Consider the following 21,956-nt stretch of genomic DNA (forward strand, 5'->3'; position numbering starts at 1 on the left):
GGATCTTAGTCGCTTCTCAGGCAGAAGTTGATATATGGGAGGATAGGCAGATGATAGAGAAGGGAAGCGCTCAGACCGAAGGTTTGAGATGTGTCTATATTTTAATGCAAGGAGTGTTGTGAACAAAGCAGATGAGCTTAGAGTGTGGATCAGGTGTTGTGGATAGTGTGGAAGGCTGTCAGAGGTTACACTGGGTCATTGGTAGGATGCAAAACTGGGCTGAGAAGTGGCAGATGGAGTTCAACCCAGATAAGTGTGAAGTGGTTCATTTTGGTAGGTCAAGTATGATGACAGATTATAGTATTAATGGTAAGACTCTTGGCAGTGTGGAGGATCAGAGGGATCTTGGTGTCCGAGTCCATAGGACGCTCAAAGCAGCTGCGCAGGTTAACTCTAGTTAAGAAGGCGTACGGTGTATTGGCCTTCATTAATTGTGGAATTAAATTTAGGAGCCAAGAGGTAATGTTGCAGCTATATAGGATCCTGGTCAGACCCCACTTCGAGTACTGTGCTCAGTCCTGGTTACTTCACTACAGGAAGGATGTGGAAGTGATCGAAAGAGTGCAGAGGAAAGTTACAAGGATGTTGTCTGGATTAGGGAGCATGCCTTAGACAGACAGACATACTTTATTGATCCCGAGGGAAATTGGGTTTTGAACCAAGAATAGTGAAGAAATATAGCAACAGGTTGAGTGAACTTGGCCTTTTCTCCTTGAAGCGACAGAGGATGAGAGGTGACCTGATAGAGGTGTATAAGATGATGAGAGGCATTGATCTTGTGGATAGTCAGAGGCTTTTTCCCAGGGCTGAAATGGTTGCTAAGAGGACACAGGCTTAAGGTGCTGGGGAGTAGGTACAGAAGAAATGTCAGGGGTAAGTTTTTTACTCAGAGTGGTGAGTGTGTGGAATGGGCTGCTGGCAACAGTGATGGAGGCCGATACGATAGGGTCTTTTAAGAGACTTTTAGATAGGTACATGGAGCTTAGTAAAATAGAGGGCTATAGGTAAGCCTAGTAATTTTTGAGGTAGGGACACGTTCGGCACAACTTTGTGGGCCGAAGGGCCTGTATTGTGCTGTAGGTTTCCTACAACCTTCCAAAACACTTCGTCACTATGGATGTAAGTGCTACTGGATGATTGTCTGGAGACAGGTTACCACGTCCTTCTTGGGCACCAGTATAATTGAAGTTTGATTGAAACAGGTGAAGCCCTCCCCCAATGGGAGATGTGTCATTGCTGGAACTGTAGGGGTGTTGCAGCTCAGGAGTTGCTGCTTTGATACTGGATGTCTTTTGTTGAAATAACTGCCAAATGTAGTGAAACAACAAGATAGGAACAGCTTTAGTAAGATTCAGTACTCCTGGAGAGAAGTGAAGAATGTACAGATGATGTTTAACTTGGAAATCAGGATGCCTAAGCATCATAAATTCAAAAACAAACCCTGAATACCTACAGCTGACATTTCAGCCCAAGACCATCTTCCCCCTCATCCCCACACCACCTCATTCTGGTTTCTACTCGCATCCTTTCCAGTACTGAAGGTAGGGTCTCTCCATCGACGCTGCCAGACCTGTGCCGAGCTCCTCCAGCATTCTGAGTGTGTTGCTCTGGATTTCCAGCATCGACAGATTTCCTCGTCTTTCAATATCTAACTATCCATAGATAAGAGGTTCCCAACCTTTTATTATGCCATGGACCAATACCATTAAGTGGGGGTCCAGGTTGGAAATCCCTGAGATGTGATGGGTAGAGGTTTGATTGTAATCCATGTGAAGTGGGTGTTCACGGGGATATTCTATGGGGCCTGATGTGGTAGATCCTGGTTTTCAATCTCCTCTTGGGGGGAATCGAGGATCAGTGATTACTGTTTCAGAATAAGGTGCAACCCATTTAAAATGGCAATTTCTTCTGAAGGATATAAATGTTTGGAGTTCTCTATTCCAGAGGTTGTAAAGGCTGAATTGCTGAAGGCATTCAAAAGGCAATGTAAACTGTGAGTAATGTGGAATGAGCAGAGAAATGCAGCTGAAGGGAAGGCCCAATGATCCATGACTTTGGAGCAGACATGAGTGACCCATGCCTGACTACTCTTCCAATTTCAACTTCTAATTTATTGTCATTCAACCACCAATCTGAACAATGTTCCTCTGGACCAAGGTGCACGACACAGAAAGTATAACTCACACACAGCACATGAAGTACCAGAAATAAATTAACAAATAAAAAGGTGCATTTACATTGCAAGTTAAAAAGTAAACAGTATAACGCTACATATGTGATGAGACCTGAGTAGTGGTAGGGAGTTCAGTCGTCTCAAGGCCTGGGGAAAGAAGCTGTTTCCCAACCAAACAGTCTTTGTCCTAATGTTGCGGTGCCTCTTGCCCGATGGTAGAGGATTGTTGGAGGGATGGGAAAGGATTATTGACAATGCTGAGGGCTGAGTTCACAGCACTTCTGAACAATAAATAGTATGGGTGGAAGAGAGACTCAGATCCTCGCAATCCCTAGTAGGGTCTTTTAGTCATTTGCCTTGCAATTCCCACCCCAGATGGTGATGCAGTTGGTCAGGATACTCTCAATGGTGCTCCTGTAAAGATTAGTTAGAATGGGGGTGGGGGGGGGGGGTGGTATCCTCGCCTGCCTCAGTCTCCTCAGGAACTGGAGATGCTGCTGTGCTTTCTTGACTAAAGAGGTGATGTTGAGGGACTAGGTGAGGTGAGTTCTTATGTAACTGAATATCATTGTATAATGGTTGACTTTTAATTCTTGTGTGGTCAGTGTCGTGTGTAAAATCCACCTGTTTTTTGATGCAGACAACTATTATGGCAGTAGAGTTTGATGGTGGTGTTGTCATCGGCGCAGACTCAAGGACCACAACGGGGTAAGGCTGTTATTTCAAAGATTGTTTGTAATAAGAGTCAAACTGTTCTAGATATTGTGTAAATTTATCCTGTCCTTGAGGCATTGCTTTGCTCCAAAATGAGTGATTGTTCTTTATCCTTGAAACCTAAGTAATATCAGAAAGCAAAGATGATGTAAGTGGAGACATAGAGCACAGAAACAGGCCCTTCTGGAATTTGAACCGTCACTATTAAACGTTAGGGCATAGAAAGGGAATTTGACTCAAACAGAATCTGTCATTTCTTGGCTCGTTGTAATGGCCTTTCTTCGAGGGCATGCAGATTATTCTCTAAGTGCTCACACAATTCACTTTCAAGAGTAAGTTCTAGATCGTCAGCATTACTTGCATACTTTGGCCCAAATTCTAAATCTTTGCCTCAGTCTTTGGACAACCCCAAAACAAGAACAAGTTTTGCTGCTTAAATCATGAATTTATACATACTCCTATAAACCTCTCAGCTTTCATCCCCATCGAGGATGAAACATTAACATTAGTATTACAGCTGAGATATCTCACACTTTGGAGTTCAAGGTAAACTTATTATCAACATACGTTCGTGTTACTTTATGCAACCCTCAGATCCGTCTTCCTGCAGACATTCAGTCGAACAAAGAAATACAATAAATTCAATGAAGAACTACGAAGGCTAACAGCCAATGTGAAAATGAAGACAAACTGCAAAACAACAAAAAACAATGAACAAGCAATACCGAGAGCATGAGTTGTAGAGTCTTTGAACATGATTCCAGAAGTTGTGGAATCAGTTCAGTGTTGAGGTTGTCCATGCTGGTTCAGGAGACTGTTCCTGAACCCTAACCCCACCCCGTCTCTCCTTCCTGATGGCAGCACAGCAGTGAGAAGAGAGCATGGACGAGGGGGGCTCCGTGGTGATTTTTTGTAGTTGCTGCTGGTAGATGTGAACAATGGTGGGAAGGGCTTTTCACTCCTTTTAGTAAATCTTTTGCAGACCTTAAATTCTTCTTAAAGTTGCATGACAAATTAGAGTGAAAATGGGGGGGGTTATTTTTCCAATTAAAAGGGGTATTTAAGGAACGGTGTAATAATATAGGAAGCAGTTCAGAAAAGGATTACCAGATTGACTCCAGGAATGGGTGGGTTGTATTATGAGGAAAACTGGATTGGCAAGGGATTGAGATTGGGATTGAGAAGGAGGACAGGTGATGATTGAATCATACAAGATCCAAGGGTGGGGACGGTGGGGATATTTCCTGTTGAGGAAGTCTCGAATCAATATTCACTGTTAATAAAATGTCCATTTAATACAGATTAGTCAATTCTTTTTAACAAAGATTGTTAGAATTCAGAACTCTCTTCCTCAAAGGGTAATGATTTAGAATGGTTTGATCAATACATGGTAGCAAGGATGATAAAAGGTTACCAGAGCAATTGTAATGAGGAGTTGAAATGATGATCAGTTTTGGCAAATTGAATAGTGAAGAAGGATCAAAGTGCCACAGTGGAATACTCCTAACATTTCATCTTTATCTGTACATAATAGTACAGATACTGTGTACTTCCTTTCCCCCAAGTGCATTGTTACTTTAACCAGGTATAACCAAACGCTTTTGTACATAAATACTCACATTTTCAGGCTGGATCCATAAGAGTAAACTCTAGTGTTTATGGTTGGGTTGGGTTGTTCTCCAATCTTGGCAATTTATTTGCAGATGTTTCATTACCATGCAAGGAGACATTGCCAGTGTGCTGTTGATTGTGGTATGACCTCCAAATGCTTGGCCTTTATATACTTTTACATCAGCTGATTGAACATCATTTTGGAAACTCAGTTGTGACATGGGGAGGAAATGTGTGGTGAACTTCGTGTGTTGTGGTCAGAAATTTTTCTCGCATTAACTCATAAATAGGATAGAGGTCTACGTTTTTGTTTACAGAATTCACCGAAAACCTTGCTTATAGGAATGCTTTTGCATCCCATGTGTTTGCTCGCACCATGACTTTCACTGATTCCCTGTTGTTTCTGCCCCTCTCGATTTTCATGTAACAACAGAACAGAATTTTAGGAAGTAACTGAGTGCCTTGATCCAAAAAATGGATGGAGCAAGAGACCGAATATTGAAAACTGCAACACATGATTGAACCTTCAGGAATACGATCAGGCAAAACAGTAAACCACATCAGGAATGGACAAGCTATTCCTCAGTGTTTTCTGGGACCTTGGTGACAAATGCAAATGCTTGTTTATTTCCTGAAGGTATTTTACAGCAAGCATTGTTTTGTTTTTACAGATCATACATTGCAAACAGGGTCACGGATAAACTGACCCCTATTCACGACCTCATCTTCTGCTGCCGCTCAGGGTCGGCAGCTGACACCCAGGCAATTGCTGATGCAGTGACTTATCAGCTCGGCTTCCACAGGTCAGTCTGGCAAAGTGCTGTTCATATGTTCTGCTGCAACTGAAACATTATTTGTTAGAATCATTAGTGAAAATCTATTGATAAAGATTTTCAATTGGAACTAGGCATCAATATCTAACAGTCCTAAGCCTCTTGTACAAGCTTATTCTGTATGAACTTTGGGCAGTTTTCCTTCTATTCTCTAATCATTTAATAAAATGTCAAATAGTGTGATGCTCACATGCAAGGTCTTGGGTACATATATATAGCTAGGGTGCCTAAGACTTGTACATTACTGTAGTAATTTTACATATTACACTGTACTGCTGTGACAAAAAAATTCAATACTTATGTGAGTGATGATTAACCGGATTCTGATATGGGTCTCTATTGTGGACTGAGGGTGGGAAGGGGGCAGGGAGGTTAAATCCTTGCTGGAAAAAGGGAAGGAGAGAGGGGAGGGAGCAGGAGGCACCAGAGAGACATTCTGTAATGACCAATAAACCATTTGTTTGGAATCAAATGACCATGCCTGGTGTCTAATGCTGGGTGTGTGTGCCAGCCTACCACCCTGGCACTCCTCTGCCGCCTGTCCCACACCCCTCCTCTTGTGCTCCACCCTTGCCATCTCCAACTGACTTTGCTCCTGCCAAATCTACAAACGCACACTCCGTTGACATGTTCCATGTTGACAAATACCATTCTGTGCACGTGCTGTATCTTGTCCAGGCCTGTTTGTGTTGTGTGCATCCATGGAAGCTGTAACACCTTCTCTCTGCTTCACTTTCTTCACAGCATTGAACTTGATGAGCTTCCACTGGTGCAGACCGCTGCCAATTTGTTCAAAGATATGTGTTACAGATACCGGGAGGAGCTGATGGCTGGGATCATCGTTGCTGGCTGGGATAAAAGAAATGGTGGACAGGTAAAGATTGTTGGGATTTAACTTGTGATATTAGATCATCACTGATATCAGAAATCTAGTTTATGAGGCTGCAATGTTCCCTCCGTCACCACTTGACCATATTTAACTTCAGAATAGTCCTATGTCAAGTCAATGTCCCTCTAATTTGTAAAGACCAGTGTGTGCAAAAATCTTGTGCTGTACAACTTTTTGCCTGGTGGCAACATGTGCGACTGAATTTTTAAGTGGAATTAAACCTGATGCAATTCTAAGGATAATAAATTACCAAGTCTGGTAGCTGCATGTTCCTGACCTCATGAGCAGTTTCTACTGTTTAAATGAACTAGCAATTCTGTTATGCTGTACACCCTTTGCTTCTGTGAAATTTGACATAGCGAGTCAATAATTTCATCAATGAAAATAGTATAAATAAGCCAGTTCTAAAATCTGCAGACAAATCACAAACTTCACACTGTCTGCATCTGAAACCAGAAAAGGAAATGTGATTGTGTACGATCATGAAATATGCTTACACGATAACGAGATAGAGGGTGACAACCTTTTATGCATGACTAGCAAAAGATGTGTGTGTACACGCACCTTAGCGGGAGCAGTGGTGTCAGTCCTTTATTGTAGGTCTCTTTCAATTTGATTGGGAGTCCCTTCAGAATGTTTCTGGCCTACCCACAGCATTGATCCTGTGGTAGCTAAAATTTAAGGTAAACGTGGGGAAAATATTACCTTCCTATTTTGTCTTCTGGTGTCCGTCCATCAAAGTCTTCATGGGGATGATAGAAAACTCAAAAGTTGACCTTTGCAAGATGCCGAACTCTATTCAGCCCATCCCAAGCAGTGAGCAGATCTAAAGGTTGTTGCTCCCAGCTCAATCACGGGACTTTCGTATTGCAGTGCAGTCACATTTTATTGTGGCAGTTCTTAATCACTGACATTCATCGGCTTCAGCCAGTGATAATTCTACAACTGAAATTGGAATTGGGTTTAATATCACTGGCATCTGTCATGAAGTTTGTTGTTTGGCAACAGCAGTACAATACAATACATAAAAAAAACTATAAATTACAACAGGAACATACATCTGTTATAGCGAACAGTTTGACATGGGCGATCGTGGTCTATCCATGACTGATTGTTCTTGGCAAATTTTTCTATAGAAGTGATTTGCCATTGCCACCTTCTAGACAGTGTCTTTACGAGACGGGTGACCCCAGCCATTATCAATACTCTTCAGAGATAGTCAGTGGTTATATAACCAGGACATGTGATATACACCAGCTTCTCATACTGCCATCCACCACCTGCTGCCATGGCTTTATGTGACCCTGATTTGCGGGGTGGGGGTGCCACACCTTGCCAAGAGTGACCTGTAGGCTAGTGGAGGGAAGGAGCGCCTTGCACCTCCTTTGGTAGAGACCCATCTCCACCACCCAAAGAACAAAAGGAGTAAAAAAAATGAAGTAGTGTTCATGAGTTCATTGTCTGCTCAGAAATCTGATGGCAGAGGGGAAAAAGCTGTTCCTGAAACATGGAGTGTGTGTCCTCCGGCTCCTGTACCTCCTCCCTGACAGTAGTAATGAGAAGAGGGCAGGTTCTGGATCATGGGGTGTTACGGGGAAGTAGATTCACGGATTTGATGAGAGAGGACGCTGATTGCGAGTAAGCATGTTAACTATTTATAAGACAAACAGCAAAGCACTTGGCCAAACATCTAAGTCAGACACGCAGTTATGTAAAACCCTCTAAGTTACAAGACCACAACACTACATATTCAATAACCTTCAAACTACGCTCTTTTACAAATTCTTATCTAAACTGAGTGCCCAAAGTGACAGGACAAAACAGACACTAACCATACCACACCATGGCAAATACTAAACGTGAGTGCTCAAAGGCCTTCTGCACTGTGGCATATGTGCCCCCTCCACCCCCATGGCACTCCCTGTCTGGTCCAAGGAGACCTGAGAGTGAAAAAGAGAGAGCATGCTTACTGCATACTAGATTTAAACCCCACATCACCATAGTGTCATCAGCTAAACAGAAGCTAGTGTGAGAGGCTGCAGTGCTCCTTACATGGGCCAGTCCCTGCCTCCCATGGGTGGTTCTCGATGAGCAGCTAAGTTAAGACACTTACTACAACATTCAACCCCTTGAAAGTCTCAGCACCGTGTGACTCATCTGCAGGCTAGTATAACCCCTGCTATACCACACTATACTACAAACGACATAACACAATAATACCCAGAATTATCAGCACACCAGTTACTAGCCAGTGTGTTACAGTAGTCTACCAGCCTCCCTGCATCCCAAAAGACTAACTCACCACCCCCCCCCCCCCCCCACTCCCAGGTGCAGTTGTTATGGAGCAAGCTCCCTACTTTCCTCATCTTATTTACTGAGTGCTGGATATGATCAGCTAAGTGACTTGTCAGTGATGTAGGTGCAGTATTTCTGACCAGGTGCCACCTAAGGCCATCCGATTCTGCAAGGTGAATAGCCATCACTTTGGCTGAGACTCAGAGGTGTATCCTGCAGGTGCTTCAGAGCTATGGCCGTCTCGTTGGCCAGTGCCTCCATCACAAGGGCCCTGTGCATCAGTTCCCAGGTCAGCTTGGCCATGCCATAGGGTAAAGGCTATCGCCCAGAAACTTCCCGCCTCTGTGATATGCCTCTTACTGCGCTGAACTACATAAGCAGGGTGCTCGTTCAGGTGGTGTACGTACGGTATAAGGAGACATACTATCCCACCTGAAGCCACGGATAGGCTTGGGAGCCGCAGTATTCAGTACGTACTATTTGGTGTCCGGGGGTGCCCACCACCACGGTAGCATCCCAGGGTACTGCTGCCGCTCACACTTGCTATACCCCACTGGCTGGTTGGACCTGTGCTCATTGTGCCACCTGCAGCAACACTCCCCATTGGCAGAGGGATTCCTCTCTCAGCTGGGACCTTGAGGTTAGACAAATTGTATGTAGGGATGCCCTTAAAACACTTACTGCATTGACATTACTATGACAAAAGTTCTTTAAGACCATTCTCATACTATGGGGGGAGGTTGGCTGGATTGAATAAACCCTCCCTACTTCCCCAAAGCAGTATGCCAAAGCTGAGTAACTGGACAAGTTCCTGCAACAGTCCTGTTTGTCATTGGAGAGGATTGGTGTCAGCAGCCCTTGTGATGGTGCAGTCTGAATCATTGGTGTCCTCTCATATTTGTACAGGAATATGTTGCAGGATCTCACATGGACCACCATCATCGCCACTGCCGTAAGCATCTACCACTTTGACATTTTGTAACGTGGAGAGACACAAACACACTCCCTCCTTCAAAGTACACTGATATCAAAGTGTGTATACATTCTACGACCTTGAGATTTGTCTCCATACAGGCAGCCCCAAAACAAGAAACCTAAAAGAACCCATTAAAGATTGATAAACACCCAATGTGCAGAGAGAGAGAGAGAGAACACAAAAAGTGCAAATAGCATTTAGAATGAAGGTGAGACCTCAGTGACACCGCTTCAGCCCCGGTTCATCGCGTAGCAGAGTAAAACGTTGTGGAGTCCGGAGCAGGCCCGCAGCCTTGGCTCATTGCAGCAGGCAGCAGAGTAAACATCACGGAGCAATGGACAGAACCAGCCTGACCCTCATGTCATACCTAACACTACAGACCACATGTTCTTCAGTCTGCTCCACAATCTTTCCCCACCCCACTGGCCTGTAAGGTTGCTGCAAATTTTCTGGGATTCCTCTGAGGTTCTCGAGTCTCATCGCATCCATAACATCTCTTTGGCATGTTAGACATGTCCTATGTGAAGACTGACACAAAACAGTCATTCAAGGCCTCAGCCATGTTAGACACCTTTTTCAGCTTAATTTTTTTGATTTTATTTAATTTAGATATATAGTGTGGAATAGGCCCTTTCAGCCCAATTGGCCACACTGCCCAGTAACACATCTATGTATACTAGCCTAATCACAGGGCAATGTGCATTGACCAATGAACTTACTAACCTGTACAACTTTGGACTGTGGGAGGAAACCCATACATTCACGGGTACGATCTCCTTATAGGCGGATTCCAACACCCTGAGCTGAGATAACATCATGCTAACCTCTGAGCTACAAAATGTTTTATGAATTTTTAATATCTTGTGCTAGTTTACTTTCATGATCTAGCTTCCTTCTCCTTATTGCTTGCTTAGTGATTCTTTGGTTTTTAAAGGTTTCATTACTCTTGGTGACTTTGTATGCAAGAACTTGTGTTTGATGCCTTCTGTTTCCTTAGTTGTCTCTCCACCTTTATTGTTCTTTCTTTTAACTGGTATGTACTTCTGTTGCGCTCTCAGGAAGCCTTCTACTGTTTCTCATCTGTCCCATCGGATAGCCTGTGTTCCCAGTCTATGCCAGCTCATCCCATTGTAGTCTCCCTTGAATAGGCATAGTGCACTGGTTTTAGATTCAGCTATTGTACCCTCCAGTTGTACGAGAAATTCAACTAGGTGATCACTTTTTCAGAGGATCCATTATCTTTACCTTGGCTCATTGCACAGGAGCAGATCTTAGATAATATTTTCCCATGTAGGTTCACACTAACCTGCCCGGTATAGAAACACAATGCCCTTGAATGGGAAATTCTACAAAAAGTAGTGGTTACAGACCAGTCCATCATGGTTAAAGCCCTCCCCACCATTGATCATATCTACATGAAGTACTGTTGTAGGAAAACAGCATCCACTATCCAGGCCATGCTCTCCTCTCACTGCTGCCATCATAAGAAGGTACAAGAGCATCAGGACCTACACCACAAGGTTCAGCAACAGTTACTATTCCTCAACCATCAGGCTCTTGAACAAAAGGGAATAACTTTACTCAACTTGTAGTAATGTGGGACAAGCAGAGAAATCTCCTGATCCTAGCCTGGGACACGGGACAATGATCAATTAAACCTACCAACATGCTCTCTTCTGGCTGCTGTCATCAGGAAGATGGTACAGATCGTAGACCTCACACCGGCAGGTTCAGAAACAGTTATTACCCCCCCAGCCATCAGGCTCTTGAAACAGAGGGGATAACTTCACTCAACTTCACTTGCCCCATCATTGAAATGGACTCAATTTCAAGGACTTCATCTCATGTTCTGAGAAACATAGAAAACCTACAGCACAATACAGGCTCACGAAGTTGTGCCAAACGTGTCCTTACCTTAGAAATTACCTAGGGTTACCCATAGACCTCTGTTTTTCTAAACTCCATGTACCTATCCAGGAGTTTCTTAAAAGACCATATTGTATCCCCCTCCACCACTGTCGCTTGCAGCCCTTTCCACGCACTCACCACTCTGCTTAAAAAACCTACCCCTGACATCCCCTCTGTATGTACTTCCAAGTCCTCTCATGTTAGTCATTTCAGCCCTGGGAAAAGGCTTCTGGCTATCCACACAATCAATACCCCTCATCATCTTATACACCTCTTATCAGGTCACCTCTCATCCTCCATCTCTCCAAGGAGAAAAGGCTGAGTTCACTCAACCTATCCTCATAAGCCATACTCCCCAATCCAGGCAACACCCTTGTAAATCTCCTCTGCACCCTTTCTATGGTTTCCACGTCCTTCCTGTAGTGAGCTGAGCACAGTACTCCAAGTGGGGTCTGACCAGAGACCTATATAACTGCAACATTACCTCTCACCTCTTAAACTCAATCCCACAATAGACGAAGGCCAATGCACCGTATGCCTTCTTAACCACACAGTCGATCTGTGCAGCAGCTTTGAGTGTCCTATGGATTTGGACCCCAAGATCCCTCTGATCCTCCACTCTGCCAAGAGTCTTACCATTAATACTATATTCTGCCATCATATTTGACCTACCAAAATGAACCACCTCACATTTATCTGGGTTGAACTCCATCTGTCACTTCTCAGCCCAATTTTGCATCCTATTGATGTCCTGCTGTAACTTCTGACAGCTCTCCACACTATCCACAACACCTCCAACCTTTATGTCATCAGCAAATCTGGTAACCCATCCCTCCACTTCCTCATCCAGGTCATTTATTAAATCACAAAAAGGGTCCCAGAACAGATCCCTGAGACACACCACTGGTCACCGACCATGCAGAATATGACCTGTCTACAACCACTCTTTGCCTTCTGTGGGCAAGCCAGTTCTGGATCCACAAAGCAATGTCCCCTTGGATCCTATGACTCCTTACTTTCTCAATAAGCCTTGTCAAATGCCTTGCTGAATACCATATACACTGCTCTCAATAAGCCTTGAATAAAGTACCTTATCAAATGCCTTGCTGAATACCATATATGCTACATCTACTGCTGTACCTTCATCAATGTGTTTAGTCAGATCCTCAAAAATTTCAATCAGGCTCATAAGGCACGACCTGCCTTTCACAAAGCCATGCCGACTATTCCTAATCATATTACACCTCTCCAAATATTCATAAATTCTGCCTCTCAGGATCTTCTCCATCAACTTACCAACCACTGAAGTAAGACTCACTGGTCTATAATTTCCTGGGCTATCCCTACTCCCTTTCTTGAATAAGGGAACAATATCCACAACTCTCCAACCCTCCGGAACCTCTCCTGTCCCCATTGATGATGCAAAGATAATTGCCAGAAGCTCAGCAATCTCCTCCCTCACCTCCCACAGGGGCCTGAGGTACATCTCGTCCGGTCCCGGTGACTTATCCAACTTGATGCTTTCCAGAAGCTCCAGCACATCCTCTTCCTTAATATCTAATGCTCAAGCTTTTCAGTCTGCTGCAAGTCATCCCTACAATCGCCAAGATCCTTTTCCATAGTGAATACTGAAGCAAAGTATTCATTAAGTACCTCCGCTATTTCCTCAGGTTCCATACACACTTTTCCACTGTCACACTCGATTGGTCCTATTCTTGAAATGCATAGTTTGTTTATTATTTTCTTTTTGTATTTCAAGTCAAATCAAAGTATATCTATTATCAAAGAATGTATAAATTATAGAACCTTGAAATTTATTTGTTTACAGGCAGCCACAAAGCAAGAAACCTGAAAGAACCCAATTAAAAAAAATCTCCTGACATGTGGAGAAGGGGGGTGGGGGGGGGAAGAAAAGCACAAATCATGCAAGCAATAGAAGCAAGTAACGACATTCTGAACTAAATGGAGTCCTTTTGGTTTGGAATTTGCACAGTTTGTTGTTTTCTGCCCTCTGGTTGAAGGCCTAAGTTGGGTGGTCTTTCATTGATTCTGTTATAGATTTATTGAGTATGCCCAGAAGAAAATGAATCTCAGGGTTGTATATATACACATTGGTAATATATTTACGTTGAACTTTGAACAGGCTGTTCAAGAAAGCTATCATGTGTGCATTCTATGTAGCCCCTAAGACTTCCTGGACCACCTTGATTCACCCAATCTGTGTAGGAGCTTTGAGAGTTCTGTAGTACAGAGAGACCTTGGGGTACAGGTGGTGACACGTGTTCTGTTGTGAAGATTGTATTTGGCAGGTTTTCATTCATCGGGCATTGGGTACAGAAGTTGGGATACATTATACAACTACACAAGTCATTGGTGAGATGACACTTGGAGTACTGTCAGCAGTTAAGAATCGGGTCCTTCAGCCCCAGTTTGCAAGGTGCCATTATGGAGATATAGAGTCAAGGGGAGCTTGGATAAGATGGAGGGTTACAATAATTTTCCACAGGCCTTCCCATGACCATCCACTCTGTAATGTAGGGCAGTTCCAAACTAGATGCTCTAGATTTAAATTGGAGTGGCTTGTACAGCAGATCTGAGGAGAAACTTTTCACAGAGGGGATTGTGTATATGGAATAAGTTGACAGGTGACGATGTAAAGGTGAGTGTAATTATAATATTTTAAAAGAAGCATTTAGGCAATTACTTGAATAGAAAATATTTAGGTGGTTATAGGCCAAATGCAGGTGAATGGGACTGGCTGGGATAGGTGTCTTGGTCAGTGTGTACAATTTGGGCTAAAGGGCCTGTTTCCATCTATATATAGTACTGTGCAGAAGTCTTGGGGGTGTGTGTATGTATATATATTTAGTTTATTTTTAACACACAAGTACAACACAGTACATATAACTCTCATGCACAATACCCAAGTAATATTACCACATACAAATTACCATAAGGTGCATTTGCGTTTGCAAGTTTAAAAAGTAGAGAGTATAACGCTACTGGCAATACCTACGTGATGAGACCTGGGTGGTGGCGGGGACTTCAGTAGTCTTGTTGGGCTGTTTCCTATCCTAATGGTTCTTGTCCTCACGCTACCGTACCTCCTGATGGTCGGGGTGGTGTCAGAGGTGGTTGGACGGATCGGAGGGATTATTGATGATGCAAAGAGCCCTGCATATGCAGCACTCCTGATACACATCTGGTATGGGTGAAAGAGAGACCCCAATGATCCTTTCAGCATAAGATATAGGAGCTGAATTAAGCCATTTGGCCTATTGAGTCTGCTCTGCCATTTCATCATGGCTGATCCATTTCCCTCTCAGCCCCAATCTCTCCTCAAATCCCTTCATGCCCTGACTGATCAAGAGTCTATCAACCTCTGCCTTAAACATACCCAAAACTTGACCTCCTGTGGCGATGAATTCCACAGATTCACCACTCTCTGACTAAAAAAAAAATTCCTCCTTGTCTCCATTCTAAAACGACGCCCCTGTATTCATTCTGAGGCCGTGTCCTCTGTTCTTAGACTCTCCCACCATAGGAAACATCCACACTATTGAATCCTTTCGACATTTGATAGATTTCATTGAGGTCACCCCTCATTCTTCTGAATTCCAATGCATGGAAACCCAGAGCCATTGAGCGTTTCTGATGACAAACCATTCAATCCCGTAATTGTTTTCGTGAATCTCCTTTGAAACCCTCTCCAATGTCAGCATATCCTTTCTTAGAGAAGGGGTCCAAAGTTGCTCAAAATACTCAAAATGGTGGTTAAAGCCTCAGTATTACATGCTTGCTTTTATGTTCTAGTCCCCTGGAAGTGAATGTTAACATCGCTTTGGACTTCCTCACCACTGACTTGGCCTGCAAATTAACCTTTTGGGAATCCCTCTGCACCTTAGATTTTTGTATTTTTTCTCCATTCAGAAAATAGTTTATGCTTTTATATCTTCTACAAAGTGCATGACCATACACATCCCCAAAGGTTGTTCCATCAGCAGATTTGTAATCCTTGTAGGGACCCGCAGTCAGATGCCTTGCAATTCCCATACCAGGTGGTGATGCAGCTCTCCATGGTGAATGGCGGAGTTGACTCCAAAAACTAAACGGTTTACTTTTGCTCCTGTTTTTTGATTTGTTTGTTTCTAAGAGAGCATCAAACGGTCACCATCAGTGCTGTGAATTTTTAGCATCTAGTGAATGGCAGGGGTATGTTGCATGATCCTATTCTTGATCTGAGTGTGGGTTGCGTTTGGAGAAGAATGAATCGTGTCTGTGATTCCAGGTGTACACCATCCCAATGGGTGGGATGATGGTGCGGCAGCCATTCTCGATCGGTGGCTCCGGAAGTACCTATATCTATGGATATGTCGACTCCAGCTACAAACGAGAAATGACAAAAGAGCAGTGCTTGGACTTCACGGCAAATGGCAAGTACACACTGAGTGCTGAACGTCTCCTTTCTTATTTGATCAGTAAGAGGGGTTAACGTCCCCATGTAAGGGTAAGAAGCAAAAGTGGGAAACTTATGAAGCTTTGATTAACAAGAGACATTGGAGGTTTAAATCAGCCAGAGGAGAAAGCTTGTACTTAGTGACTACAGACTTACCGCCTGCCTCCTGTTTCTAATAACATGGCCACTGTGTCCATGTTCATCTTCTGCAGCTGTAGCCCATCCACTTCAAGGTTTGACATGTTGTTCGTTCTCAGATGCTCTTCTGCACACCACTGTTGTAATTGAGTTACAGTCAGCTTAAACCAGTCAGGCCATTTCCTCTGACCTCTCATTAACAAGGTGTTCTGTCACTCACTTGTTTGTTTTGTTTTTTTGCACTATTCTCTGTAAGCTTGACATTTTCCCAATCTTTTATGCCATGGGCCAGTCTCTAGAGACTGCTGTGCAAGAAAATCCCAGGAGAGCAGCAGTTTCTGAGATATTCAAACCGCTCCATCTGGCATCAACAATCATTCCACAATTAAAATAACAGTTGACATTTCTTCCCCGTTCTCATGTTTGGTCTGAACGAGTGAACCTCTTGACCAGATCTGTATGCTCTTATGCATTGAGTTGCTGCCACGTGATTGGCTGATTAGACATTTGCATTAATGAGCCAGTGTACCTAATAAAGTGGCCACTTTGTGTATATCCTAGTGCGTACCTGAGCCAGACCTATTTGCCTGCTTTTGGCCAATAGCCTAAGCCTTTCCTATCCATATACCAGTCTAAGTGTCTTTGAAACATAATTGTATCTGCTTCTATTACTTTCTCCGACAGCTTGTTTCCATATACACATTGTTTGAAAATCGTGCTTCTTTAAATTTCTCTCCTCTCACCTTAAATCTATACCTTCTAGCGTGAGTCTCCACTATTTTGGGGGAGAATGAAGTCTACAGGGACAGACTGGGGATCCTGTGGATGAGAATGAAACTATTGGATAGTATATTGCCTCCAAGGGCCTTGGACATCTGGGGTAAAATCCTCATTGTTCTTGCAGCCAGAAGTTGTACTAGGTGCCCACAGCATTGTCCTGAGGTTGGAAAGGAAGCTTAAAAAGCAGGAACTCACGGACTGCTGCCTGTGCCAGTAAGGATAGGAATAGGATATTAGGATAAACAAATGCATTGCTGAAGAATTAGTGTAGGGGGACAGGGTTACAGATTTGTGGGTCATTGGGATCTCATCTGGAGAAGTATGACCTGTCACCTGAACTTGAGAGGGGCCAATATCTTTGTGGGCAGGCTTGCTAGGGCTGATTGGGAGAGTGTAACCTCGACTGGTAGGTGGATAGTAACCAGAGTGTCGGATCAGGTGATGGGGCAGTTGGTGTAAAGGTAGATGCAGTGTGCAGAGACATTGAGGAAGTACAGGCAGTGGATAAGGCATAAATGCAGTCAGTTGGATGGGTTGAAGTGTGTCTATTTTAATGTGAGACAGAACTTGGAGCATGGATCAGTGCGTGGAATTATGATGTTGTGGCCATTATGGACACTGGCAGGAATGGCTGCTGGATATTATTGGGCTTAGATGTGCTGAAACTGAAAAAAAAACATCTACTGCATCTCTTTTGTCTACCCTGCTTGTAATTTCCTCAAAAAATTGCAGTAGGTTAGTCAGGCAGGATTTTCCTTTCAGGAAACCATGCTGGCTTTGGCCTATCTTTTCATGTGCCTCCAGGTGCTCTGTAATCTCATCCCAAACTCTCAATTCCAGCAACCTTCCAACCACTGATGTCAGGCTAACAGGTCTATAGTTTCCTTTCTGCTACTTCCCACCTTTCTTAAATAGCGGAGTAACATTTGCAATTTTCCAGTCATCTCCAGTCAGAAGTCCAATGGCATAATCTATCGATTCTTGAAAGAACATAGTTAATGCCTCCACAATCTGTCCAGCTACTTTCTTCAGAACCCGAGGGTGCATTCCATCACGTCCAGGGGATCTATCCACCCTCAGACCATTAAGCTTCCTGAGCACCTTCTCAGTTGTAATTTTCACTTCCCTGACACTCTTGAATGTCTGGTGTACTGCAGATGTCTTCCATTGTGAGGACTGATGCAAAATACAGCATTCAGTTCCTCTGCCCTCTCATTACAATATCTCCCCAATGTCATTTTCTATTGGTCCTATATCTACCGTCAGCTCTCTTTTTCCTTTATATACTTAAAAAAGCTTTTAGTATCTTCTTTGATATTAGTTGCCAGCTTCCTTTCATAATCCATCTTTTCCTTTCTAATGACCTTAGTTTCCTTCTGCAAGTTTTTAAAATCCCCAATCCTCTATCTTCCCACTAGCTGTAGCTTCCTTGTAAGCCCTCTCTTTTGCTTTTACTTTGGCTCTGACTTCACTTATCAGCCACGGTGGTGTCCTTTTTCCCTTTGAAAATTTCTTCTTATTTGAAATATATTTGTCTTTCACCTCCCTCATTTTTTTGCAGAAACTCCAGCCTTTGCTGCTCTGCTGTCCTCTTGCTAGTGTCCCTTTCCAGTCAACCTCGGCCAGTTCCCCTCTCATGCCATTGTAATTTCCTTCAGCAAACATGAGGAAATCTGCAGATGCTGGAAATTCAAACAACACACACAAAATGCTGGTGGAACACAACAGGCCAGGCAGCATCTATAGGGAGAAGCGTTGTCGACATTTCGACTTCTCCAGCTCTGTATCACTTTTGCCAATCACCTTTCCAGCTCTTAGCTTCACCCCACCCCCTCCGGTCTTCTCCTATCATTTCACATTTCCCCCTCCCCCTCCTACTTTCAAATCTTTTAGTATCTTTCCTTTCAGTTAGTCCTGACAAAGGGTCTTGGCCTGAAACGTCGACAGCGCTTCTCCGTATAGACGCTGCCTGGCCTGAAATAAAGGAACTGAAATCAACCGATACTGCTTTGTCCATCCTGCTTTAATTCTTCAAAGAATTTCTACAGATTTGTCAGTCTAAATTTTCCCTGAGGAAACCATGCTGACTACGAACTATTTTGTCGTGCCTCCAAGCACCCTGAAACCACATCCTTAACAATCAGCTCCAATATCTTCCCAACCACTGAAGTCAGACTAACTGGGCTATATAATTTCCTTCCTTCTTTCCCTTGTTGAGAGTGGAGTGGCAGTTGCTATTTTCTAGTCTTCTAGAACCATTCCAGAATGTAGTGATTCTTGAAAGATCATTACTAATGCCTCCATAATCTCTTCAGCCACCTCTTTCAGAACCCTGAGGTGTATACCATCTGGTCCAGGTGACTTGTCTACCGTCAGTTTTCCAAGATCTTCTCCCTAGTAATAGCAACTTTGGCAACTTCATACACTTCTGTGCACTGACACTCTTGAATGTCCTGTGGACTGCTTCTGTCTTCCACAGTGAAATACTTCTTCAGTTCATCCACCATTTTCTTGTCTACTACCTCTCCAGCATCATTTTCCAGAGGTCCAATATCCACTCTCATTTATGTATCTGAAGAAATTTTTGGTATCCTCTTTAATATAATTGGCTAGCTTACTTTCATATTCCATCTTTACCTTCTTAATGACACTTTTAGTTGCTTTCTGTTGGTTTTTAAAAGCTTCCCAATACTCTTAACTTCCCACTAATTTTTGCTCTTTTATATGCTCTCTCTTTGGCTTTATTGTTGGCTTTGACTTTTCTTGTTAGCCACGATTGTGTCATCTTGCCTTTAGATTACTTCCTCCTGTTTGGGATGTATATATCCCGTGCCTTCCGAATTGCTTCCAAAAATTCCAGTCATTGCTGCTGTGCTGTCATCTCTGCCAGTATTCTTTTCCAGTGAATTCTGGCCAACTCCTCTCTTGGACCTCTGAATTTAGCTTTACTCCACTGTAGTACTGATAACAGCTGACTTTAGCTTCTCCTTCTTGAATCTCAGGGCAAATTCACTTCCCCTAAGTTCTCTTTTACCTTAAGCTCTCTCAATCAATTCTGGTGGGCTCAAACCATGAGTTGCTCTAAAAAGTATTTTAGAAATTCACCCGCTTGGGATCCAGCACCAACCTGATTTTCCCAATCTCCCTGCATATTGAAATCCCCCGTGACTATTGTAACATTACCCTTTCAACATGCATTTTCTGTTTCCTGTTGTAATTCGTAGACCACATCCTTACTATTGTTTGGGGGGGTCTATAAACAACTCCCATCTGGCTGTTTTTACCCTTGCAGTTCCTTAGCTCTATTTACAATTATTCAATGCCTCCTGACCCTCTTTCTAATGATTTGTATTTTTTTTTACCAACAGAGCAATTCTGTCCCCTCTGCCTTCCTGCCTGTCCTTTCAATACAGTGTGTATTCTTGGACATTAAAATGCCAGCTCTAATCTTCTTTCAGCCATGATTCAGCCTGCAACATCACACATGCCAATTTTCCACTGTGCTACAAGTTCATCTACTTTATTCCATATACTGCTCACATTCAAATATAACACCTTCAGTCCTGTATTCACCCTTTTCGATTTTGTCTGTCCTTTTACATTGCAACTTGTCCTGTTGACTAATTTTGCCCTATCATCAGCCTCTTCTTGCTAGGAGTCCCACTACACAGTACTTCTGTTGTAAACCATTTACCTCACCCTCAGTACTATCACTCTGGTTACCATCCCTGTGCCAAATTAGTTTAAACCCTTTCAAACAACTCTAGCCAACTTGCCTGCAAGAATATTGAACGTTCTTGTAAATCTTGTCTGCACTTTCTTCAGTTTAGGAATATTTTTCATAGAATAAGGTGATCAGTACTGAACACAATACTCCAAATGTGGCTTCAGCAGCATCATGTACATCGAAACTCCTGTGCTCATTGCCCCGAATGATGAACCTTCTTCACCATTCACTTTAGCTTATGACTCCACTTTCCTGAACTCCCGAGGATTTGACTTAACTCGCTGAATTAAACTTCACGAGCTGATCAAGATCTCCCTGTAATCTTGCTAAGCTTCATTGTCCGCTATACTGGCTGTATTAGCGTTGTCTGCAGACTCACTCACCAAACCATGTATATTCTTATCCAAATCATTGATCTAGGTGGCAAACAATCGCAGGTCTTCACTCTGAGAGACAGTCTTCTGCCATCGCCATCTGCTCTCTACCATCACGCTAACCGAGTACCCAAATAGCAAGCTCTAACTTTGTCAAAGACTGTATAAGCCATATCTATGTCCCTACTTCATGGACAGAAGATTGGCCGACTGGCAGAAGGCAGTGAGTGGGAGTAAAGGGGGGGGGGATCTTTTCCAGTTGGCTGCTGCTGACTACTGGTGTTCCTGGGTTGGGTCCAGTATTTGTGGATGTCAGTGATCTGGATGACGAGTTGATGGATCAAGTTAGTGGATCCTGCAAAGATAGGTGGAGGGGCTGGTAGTGTTGAGGAAGCAGGGAGTCTTAAGAAGGACTTGGGCAGACTGGGAGAATGGGCAAAGTGGCAAATGCAGTGTGGAGCAGGGAAACATGTTATTTATTTAGAAATACAGTACGATAATACAGTCCGGCCTGTGTGACCAATGATAACCTGCTAACCCATTGCTGGAGGAAAGCCACGTGGTCACGGTGAGAAGGTACAGACTCCTACAGCCAGTGCCGGATTTGAACACGTGTCCCCGGTGCTGTAATAATGCCAAGCTACTGTGCTACCCCTACTCGTGCACTTTGGTAGAAGGAATAAAGATATCAACTAGCTTCTAAAAGAGAAGCAAAGTCAGAAATAGGGTCTTGAGAATCCTAGTGCGGGATCATTAAAGGCTAAGTTGCAGGTTGAATTGGTGGTGAGGAAGCCAAATGCAATTATTTTGAGCGGACTAGAATAAGGATGTAATCTGGAGGCTTTACAAGGCACGGTCAGACCACATCTGAAGAACTGTGAGCGGTTTTGGGCCCCTAATGCAGGATGTGCTGGCACTGGAGTGTGTCCAGAGGAAGTTTATAAGAATGATCCTGGCAATACATATAAGGAGCATTTAATGGCTCTGCGTCTGTACTCTCTGGAGTTCAGAAGAACAAGGAGGGGATCTCATTGAGATGCCTAGATAGAATGAACATGAAGAAAATAGTCCAAACAGTGAGA

General features: G+C 43.4%; 1 protein-coding gene across 9 annotated transcripts in view; it reads left to right on the top strand.

Moving 5' to 3' along the window:
- LOC132397041 (proteasome subunit beta type-6-like) overlaps positions 1-21,956 on the top strand; it is a 120,215-nt gene that overhangs the window by 97,433 nt on the left and 826 nt on the right. For 7 of the 9 annotated variants that reach the window (XM_059975279.1, XM_059975278.1, XM_059975280.1 and 4 more), the window contains 2 exons: positions 2,814-2,881; positions 5,170-5,238. Coding sequence is in view for 2 of the 9 variants with exons in the window: in XM_059975284.1 (XP_059831267.1) it covers positions 2,814-2,881; positions 5,170-5,301; positions 6,076-6,205; positions 15,688-15,832 (475 nt within the window). In the remaining 7 variants the exon portion in view is untranslated. Of the gene's footprint in view, positions 1-2,813; positions 2,882-5,169; positions 5,302-6,075; positions 6,206-15,687; positions 15,833-21,956 lie in introns of those variants that run through there. The other 2 variants (XM_059975285.1, XM_059975284.1) reach the window with 1 other exon arrangement.

The sequence above is a fragment of the Hypanus sabinus genome, chromosome 7 (genome assembly GCF_030144855.1).
Source record: "Hypanus sabinus isolate sHypSab1 chromosome 7, sHypSab1.hap1, whole genome shotgun sequence".
Taxonomy (NCBI): domain Eukaryota; kingdom Metazoa; phylum Chordata; class Chondrichthyes; order Myliobatiformes; family Dasyatidae; genus Hypanus; species Hypanus sabinus.